The following is a 9,463-nucleotide window of genomic DNA, read 5'->3' as shown; positions in this document are numbered from 1 at the left end:
ACATGATGTTATGATTAATTTAACATTAGTATAGTTCATAAAAAACGAACTCGACTCGCTTTTGAATGTATTCGGTTTCGGTTTAGTCAATTTTATTATATCTAAAAATAAATTCTTTTCATTTGTTATTACAAAAATATTATTTCACCAAGACGGAACGAAACCGACATAAAAAGTTGAGTTGGAGTCTAACCAAAAACGAACCACTTGCTTAAACTCAATTTTTTGGCCCGTTTGGAAATTTTATTGAAACGGAGCCCGACTTAATAACACGACAAAAAAATATTATAACCCAATATTTTATCAATAATTTAAATTAACCAACTTATAAACTTTACGACGGAAACTCTAAAAATATACAATTATAGAGTAAATATATATTTTTTCTTTCAAAGGTTTAAAACACTAAACCATGAACCGAATATTTTAAGTCTTTCATTTCCATTTATTTTCTTGAATTTTATTTTGAACCTAGAAATACTTTCTAGGGCCGCTCGTCGAGCCAAACTCGTCCAATTCAGCTCGCTTAAACGCATAGTTTGTTTTCACTCCGCTTACTTTAACATGTGAGTTTCTCACACCATCTTTTTACTCTTTTATTACTTTTAGGGGTAGCATATGTATTTTATAAACTCAAGTATTTACTATTTCGTTTACAAGCTATCATTCACATCATGGACTTGTATGTTACTTAGGGATGAGATCGGGTCCGTACTCGTACCTATACTCGTACCTGTACCCGAAAGTACCCGTACCTAAATATAATAAATCTTGGTACCCATACTCGTACACGAATTATATGGTACGGGTACGGGTACATGTACTTTGGGTACAGTACTAGCTTTGGTACCCCTTTGCTTTTTTTTAAAAAAAAAATCTCCACTAAACTAGGGATCGCTAACGATACGGTACCGATAATCAATTATCTATAATGCCAAATTCGTAATACCACAACCATAACCGTAATACCATAACCAAAACTAAAAATGAAACAAATCAACCATAATATAAAATCCATTCAAAATAGAGTAATGAATACCAAAACATGCAAAATATTAAAAAAAAATTATCAAAATGTTTAAAACAAAATTAACTTATAAAAAGAAAATCAACATTCATTTAATTTTCATTAGTCATATTTTCATTTTTTTCTTTTCCTTTACTTTGTTTATTGTTTCCTCAATTACTATAGAAAAACAAGAGAGAACGTTAATACATGTTATTTAATGATATTCACAATTAAACATACATGAAATAAAAGCATACGAACAAACAATATATGAATATACACATATAGATTGAGAATGAACTTATTTAATTAAAATATATTATTTTTTAAAAATATCGTTTGAAATCCGAATGTGGTTACCGGTAAGTTCCCTGTGAACGACTGTTTTGCTTCTATTTTGTTTGACACTGGAGCTGATAGGAGTTTTGTATCGAAAGCCTTTAGTAAACTCTTAGACTTAGCTCCAACCCCGTTAGATGCTAAGTTTCATGTTGAATTAGCCGACGGTAAGTCTATAGAAACAACTCATGTACTAGCGGGATGTAAGTTGAAACTGTCAGGTCATACTTTCGATATCGACCTCATACCCTTTACGCTTGGTAGTTTCGATGTCGTTGTCGGCATGGACTGGCTATCCAAGAATAGAGCTGAGATTATATATCACGACAAGATAGTCCATATCATTACCTCTTCCGGCGAAATCATCTCGATACAGGGCGAGAAGAGCGGCATGACTACAAGCGTCATCACCCTCATGAAGGCGCATAAATATTTATGAAAGGGCCATCCGGCGATTGTAGCTCATATTGTCGAGAAACCCGCGGAGGAGAAGCGAATCAAAGACATACCGATTGTGCAAGATTTTCCGGCAGTCTTCCCGGAGGATTTGCCTGGACTCCCACCTATTCGACAAGTCGAGTTCCAAATCGAATTAGCCCCCGGTGCAGCACCCATAGCATGAGCCACATATCGGCTCGCACCGGCGGAGCTTCAGGAGTTGTCCACTCAACTACAAGACTTGTTGGATAAAGGTTTCATCCGACCTTGCTCATCACCATGGGGAGCCCCTGTGGTGCATCGATTACCGGGAGCTGAACAAGGTTACGGTCAAGAACCGTTATCCCCTACCCCGAATTGATGATCTTTTCGACCAGCTTCAAGGATCGAGTTACTACTCGAAGATCGATCTGAGATCTGGTTACCATCAATTAAGAGTGCGCGAAGAAGACATTTCAAAGACGGCATTCAGAACTCGGTACGGTCACTACGAGTTTTCGGTTATGCCTTTTGGCTTAACCAACGCACCAGCCGTATTTATGGATCTCATGAACAGAGTATGCAAGGCGTACCTCGACAAGTTTGTGATCGCTTTCATAGATGATATCCTTGTCTACTCCAAGAACAAGACCTACCATGAAGAACACCTGAGGTTAATTCTGGAATTACTAAAGAAGGAACAACTGTACGCTAAACTCTCAAAATGCGAATTTTGGCTTCGCGAGGTTCACTTCTTAGTACATGTGATCAATGAGAATGGTATCCATGTCGATCCAGGCAAGGTAGAGGCCATCAAAAACTGGGAAGCACCTAAGACTCCGACTGAGGTGCGACAATTCCTAGGACTGGCTGGCTACTACCGACGTTTCATCGAGGGATTTTCAAAGATTGCACAACCCCTCACCGCCTTGACACACAAGGGTACTAAGTACAATTTGGGTGACACGCAGGAATCTTTCTTCCAACTATTGAAAACCAAACTCTGTAGCGCTCCTATCTTAGCCCTCCCACATGTACTGTGATGATATTTGATGATTTATTTGACATGTTAGGATTTATTAATAAGAGTAATCTTGTTGAATGAAAAGCTGCCTGGACAATTTAGCTGCTGTATTACTTGAATTGTCATGAAAAGTGCAAAACTGATCGATGTTTACTATGTTTTGACCAAATTACCCTTTGTAATATTTCGTTTTTTTCCACTTTCTCATTTGTAACCGTTATCCGACCCACTTTCAGGTTCGGGCTTTATCATTAATAATATCCGCACTTATCGAGTTATAAATCATTATTAGATTTATATTTAAACTATTTAATTATGACGTTTTTAACCGAAAATATAAAGTTTAAACCTTTATGTGTCCATCTTCAAACTACAAGGGCTTGAGTGTAACTTATGTTATGACCCACCTTCTTAATTGGTTAACCCATTTACCCATCCCTTTGTCTAAACGGGTTTTCTTGGACCCGAATCAAGAGATCAATCAATTGAATGTCCAAATCTGTTTGTGATCGAGTTTTATATTAGAAAATCGTTTACTTTTGATTAAACTCGGCTCACCGACAAGTTATCTATGTTAATTACATCATTCTTATTCGTTTTTCCTTGTTTAACCAAACCGAAACCCTAAATCACGGATGAACAAAATAACAGCGATATTATTCCAATTAAGTATGAGGATACCTTCCTTGTTTGATCGCCGACAAAAACCCCACTATTTAATTGAATTCATTCCACCCATAATAGCTCGTTCATCATCCCTAACCGCCGGCCCTGTCCTTACGTCGTTTCCCCCCTTCTGCTCATCATTTAAAGTAATTAAATACATAGTATGAATCGCGTTTTCATAAGGAACAAAACCCCTAAACTTGATTTGATCAATTGTAACGTTTTGGATCAAATCCGAATTAGGGTTTGTTTTAATCAATTTGGGGATGAACAGTCGAGTTGTTTATGTATTTTTGAATCTGTTCATGTTTGCAAGTAACCTTAATGGTCTGCTGGTTAATGTGGGTGAGTGTGCGGGCGGAGGTCACAGGTTCGACCCTCCCTCACCCCATATTTTTGAAAAACATTTTTCTTTTTATTCCTATTTATAAATAACTCAGTTAAATAATAATAATAATAATAATAATGACTAAACAATGTTATTTCACTAAAAACCGACTCTTTTAATATTCGTTTTTCGTTCACCTATATTTTTAAGACTCGTTTTCATATATATATATATATATATATATATTCATATATATGTATGGATATAAATAAAGATACTTAAAAACTAACGTTTAGTAAATACATATATATATATCAAGTAACTTTATTTATAAAAACTAAAAATAGTATTTTTCTTAAATCAAGATAATAATATATAATAAATCCTTATGTAAATATAATATATTTCTACTAGTTGTTATAATAAATCTCGTATTTAGCATGTCCGGTTACCATCATTTCTCTTAGGCATTAACCTTCGCGCGTGATTCGTTTTTCTATTTCTCGCTACCTTAGTCATCATTGTTCGTCTTTGAGGTGAGTACCACATTCTCCCTTTTTACTCGTTTTCATAATGTTTTGGGGACATATGCGTAACTTATTATATTTTCACACTTTATCTATACACAAAACTGCAATTGTTGTCATATGTGTTAACTAATCTCATGACATACTTGCTATATATTTATGTGCTCAATGTGAACTGCATTCGGAGAGGTCCAACATAATCTCAAAAAATAGTATGATCATACGCTAGTCGATTTAGCTTTGTGCTTTTCAACATCTCATTTTATTTGCTCATTGGTTGATTTGTTAATCTCATTTGACTAGTTGCAGCTACGTATTTTAATATATATGTAAACTGAACTGGTGTGTTGCTCACTCAACCTCTCTCGGATTCTTTTTGATTTTCTTCGCAATCAGTGAGTTTCACGTCCCCTTTTTACTCTTTTTAAACGCTTTTATTAGGGGGAGATAACATACTCCAATGCTGTATATTTTGTTAGTTTTTATATATCACTTGTAAGGCTAGTGGCAAACAAACCAACTAAAGTCCTTCATAACATCGAACCGGTTAATATTTGGATAATAGCGAGTCACTGTTGAGTAGTACTACTGGGTTTGACAAACCCCACCCAACTCTAAACTCGACTGTAGGTCGAGTGGGTGTAATCTTGGCTAACACATTACCATGGTCGTGGTTGACATGGTGGCAAGGCAATTGATAAACAGTCAGCTTCGGTGTCGAACACTTAGTAATACATGCTTGATAGGTTAGCTACCTATTGATATATAATTGACTTAACACTATCTGGTAACGCAAAACGTAAACGCAAACGCAAACGCTTTATTTATATAAACTTGTGAACTCACCAACCCTGTGTTGACACTTTTAGTATGTTATTCTCAGGTAGCCGAGGCGGGCGCGCGGTATAGGATAATGCATTCGCTAAACACCATCGCTTGAAAACTTCTTTTAATTTTTATCTTAATAACTTGAGTTTTTAAGTCATCCTGTGTGGCGCAAACTTTTTGGTTTACAAATTTACGCTTTCGCATTAAGACTTAATGTCTTGTTGGTTTAAAAACTTTAAACATTGTGTTTGATTTTAACTAATGATTCCGATCCTGTTAGTTCACACCCTCTGATGGTAAAACTCCGTTAGCGGATTTTGAGGGTGTGACAGATTGGTAACGGATATTGTTGAAGCCAATTGATCAATTAAATTTGAATTGATCCAATTAATCATCAATCTAGATATTTTAATCGATTAATATTTTAATTAAGCATAACTGGTTTTAACTTTCAACATATTATGTTTTAACCATGAACATTTTATGTTTTAACCTTGAAAGTAGTAGGTTTTAACCTTGAACATATTAGGTTTTAGAATTCGATTTAAGCGTCTTAGTTTTTTAACCCTGAGTGTGATTCGCGTACCTAATGCACGCTAAGCGATTATTGTATGTTAACTCGCTCCTATAATTGTTAATCCATAAAATATTTGAACCAAATTTTATCATTTTACATTTGAAACAATGCTTTATTTAATAGTAAATTAATACATTTTTTAACGACTAACTCATACACTCACTAATTTTAGTAAAAACAACATTAAACTAATTACAAAGAAAAGTCCTAAATTTTTAAATACGGAAGTTAAGGAGAGTTACATGGTGCCTTCTCAAAACTTGTTATGAAGCTTAAATGCAGCATGAACAATAAGAAGAAGATAAGCTATGCTACCAGCAAAGGATACAAATATAGCTATGGCAACCTGGTGGCAGAATTTATCAAACACATTACACACCTTGTCCCAATGGACATGTGAGTTGCCATTGTAGCCAATCAAACCTATGGAACTGGCAGCACCAACGGCCGAAAACAACAGCCCTACCATCACTAGGTCTAAAATAGTTACCACCAATGCCACAAGCTTACTTCTGCCTCGGGCTACCAACACGAGAATCAACGATGTTGCTCCGTATGAGCACGCAATTGCATTTGCTATTACAAAATACCTGCAATATGAAATTAGATCTAGTCTCAGCTCATATGTAACATACTGTCACATTCATAATTATTAACTAACTGAGATCTGGGAACAAAATGAATAGTTTAAACAGGATGAAAATTTTGACGTTATTTTACTAATCTCGTGAAAATAACGTTAAAAGTGGCGGAAGGTTAATCAGGCATCATGTGGTGGCGTTGATAGCCGAAAGACAAGGGCACATGCACCAATCAGCCGGTGTCCCTGATGATTGAGTGCTATGTGCCTTATGTCCAAGGCTTGATGCAAAACTACTATCGAGCCGGGGGTCTCACCGGAAGCAGCCTCTCTATCCCTATGGAATAGAGGTAAGACTGTCTACATCTTACCCTCCTCAGACCCTACCATAGCATTGCTATTGGTGGGATATACTAAGTACGATGAGGATGAAAATTAGTATTATACTTTAATCTTATTAATTACGTTAGGTAATTATTCCTGTACTTATTTGTGTTTTTAAAGCTGGACTAGAACTTGATTTGAATTCAATTCAACTTCACATTTAAATCAAACTTCAAGTTGATTCAAGTTCATCCAATTATGGAGTTGGATCTAATACATACAAACGAGATTATAGTGTGAAAAATACGAATTAAAGAAAAACTAAACGCGGTGACATTTACATAATTACACTACAACAAAACAAAATAATTATGTATACAAATAAAAACAGAAAAAAAAGTATAAGTTGAAAAACACAAATTCAATATCAGAATTCGAATAAATGAAATTATTATTATTTTTGAATAAATTAATGGATTCAAAATTTCTTTGTAATTATTCAATTCAAATTAAATATCCCAACTTGATTAAATAATTAGGATATGAAATTAAAAGAGTTAGTACGTACACAAATGCCGACATTTGAGTCCACTTAGCCGTGACCGGGAGATCAACTGGTGGTAGGGACGAAACAATGGTGACAGACACCGTGGTGGTCTCCTTATCAACTCCAAGTAGGACGGCGGTGACCAGAGTTAGTGCCATTGCTATAAACCTCACCGAAAAATCCTTCAAGTTGAAGCTTGACTTTCCACCCACCACCTCCACAACAACATCTTCCTTGAGTTGCATCTCCATATATATATTTACGTCACAGCTAACGGTATGTCCGGTATGGAGTAATGGATTGGAAAGTATGTAGTTCCTATATATATATATATCTAAGAAGGGATCATGTTAACATTCGCGCTCTAGCTGCCTAGGAGACAAAATTACCGTTCATATTGATTTTATAGTTGTGTCTTTATAGCGGGATGGGGAATTGATGGAGCTGGGTCCATTGGTTGAATACTTTATATTAATTTTAAAACTTGAATATATACTCCAATAACTAATTTCAACCCAGAATATGAAACTATTAAAGGAAAGATGAAATGAACGTGGAAAAATGAATGAATTCGTATTGTTTTTTGAAAAATTAATGTATATTAAAAAAGGTTTTAAGTCCGGTTGGCATCCTGGCATTCACGTGCACTATGGGTATGTTTGGTTGGGGATAGGTAATAAAATAGAATGAACAAGGGAATGTAATGGCTAATCATTGTTCCTTTTTCATGTTTAATCTATCAATGAAATGAATTATTAATTTATGTTTGGTAGCAAAATAAATAAATAAATAAAAACGTATGAATGAAATAGAAATGATTAAAATATCCATATCTCAAACATAAAAAAATAAATAAATAAATAAATAAAAATTGCAATGATGACAGTGATGATGATGATGATGATGATGATGATGAATTGATAGTGTAATATTTATAAGAACAAATAATTTTACATTCATTAGAAGGTATTACATTGTTGTTTTTATTAAAACAAAATAACATACAACAAACAAAGTAAAATGCCAACTTAAAACATCTTTCTAATTTAAACCATTAAGCCAAAAGGATATATCAATTAAAACTAAATCATGATATATGAAGTCATAAAGTCTTGTTTATTAAACGATCATCGAAATAAAAAGAAATGTGTTGTAATTTTTTATACTTGCAAAGAAGAAAACTAAAACCACCACAAAATCAAATTCAATGTATTGTTAATAAGAAAAATAAAGGTACAAATACAATTCACAAACTTATAACAAATCATAACATGATTTTGGTTAATTGTAAGTTTAAACACCCGAGTTGAAGCATTGATTCGACATTTTGAAGCACTGTTTCGAACTAAGGTTTACACCAATCGACCCGTATCCTCCTAACGATTAAAAGCCCTAAAACATTGGTTTGAAATTCAGAAAAAACTATAACGCCGTTAAGTCACACTACAAAAACAATTGGTATTTGGGACTGAAAATTTAGTCTCTAATACCACATAATCAGTACATAATGGTCATCGAGGACTGATTTGCCAGTCCCCGGCCAGTAACGGATGCTTAGTCCTAAATAGTGGTTTTGGTAACTGAAAATCAGTCCCCACTGTATGACACCAACAGAGGCTAATGCCCAGTCTTCGATACATAAAAATTCAGTCCTCAATTTATTCCCTGGTACCAAGTCATTTTAGTCTTTAAAACATTTTTTCAACGACTGCAAATCAGTCTTGGATGCTATGATATTTTAGTCTCTAATGCATAACTATAGGCACTGTAAATCAGCCCTCTAAACAAGTGTAATTGTCCCTAATATGTTTCATTAGGTTCGTAGTTTATATAAGATCAGTCTCCAATAAGATTTTTTAAAGAGTGGTAATCAGTCCTCAATATAGCTTGATGTCAGTCGTTAATTTGCTTCTTTTAGAGACTGAAAATCAATATTTATATTTAGTCCCTGATATATTATTTAGAGATTGAAATCAGTCTTCTAAACTAGAGGTGGACAACAAAACCGGTTCCTGGAACCGGTTCGGTGGAACCGAACCGGAACCGAACCGGTTCCTACCCGTTTTTCGTAGGAACCGGTTCGGTTCCGTTTCAACCCGACGATCCGGGACCGGTTTGACATTTTTGGAGGTGGACCGGGTAGGAACCGGAACCGAACCGGAACCGGTTCGACCGGAACCGGTTCGACCGGAACCGGTTCGGAACCGGTTCTAGCCGTTGGAGTAGTTCTAGCCGTTGGGAAACGGTTTTATGGCCGTTTTTTGACCGTTGGGGTCAAAAATGGCCGTTTTTTTGGC

At 35.1% G+C, this 9,463-nt stretch overlaps 1 protein-coding gene across 1 annotated transcript; it reads right to left on the bottom strand.

Annotated features, from left to right (window-relative positions):
- Positions 1–5,957: 5,957 nt before the first annotated feature.
- On the bottom strand, positions 5,958–7,458 carry LOC143612635 (CASP-like protein 1E2). The gene is made up of 2 exons (XM_077086572.1): positions 7,188–7,458; positions 5,958–6,305 (listed from the first exon to the last, which is right to left on the bottom strand). Exons 1-2 carry the CDS (start codon positions 7,415–7,417, stop codon positions 5,969–5,971), a joined length of 567 nt encoding a protein of 188 aa, XP_076942687.1. The 5' UTR covers positions 7,418–7,458; the 3' UTR covers positions 5,958–5,968.
- Between the last annotated feature and the right edge of the window lie 2,005 nt (positions 7,459–9,463).

Source organism: Bidens hawaiensis, unplaced genomic scaffold (genome assembly GCF_021521415.1).
Source record: "Bidens hawaiensis isolate Kalapana, Puna unplaced genomic scaffold, B.hawaiensis_p1.1 tig00035095_1, whole genome shotgun sequence".
Classification (NCBI taxonomy): Eukaryota; Viridiplantae; Streptophyta; class Magnoliopsida; order Asterales; family Asteraceae; genus Bidens; species Bidens hawaiensis.
Note: the sequence above shows the minus strand (reverse complement) of the source record. Positions and strands in the feature narration are given on the sequence as shown.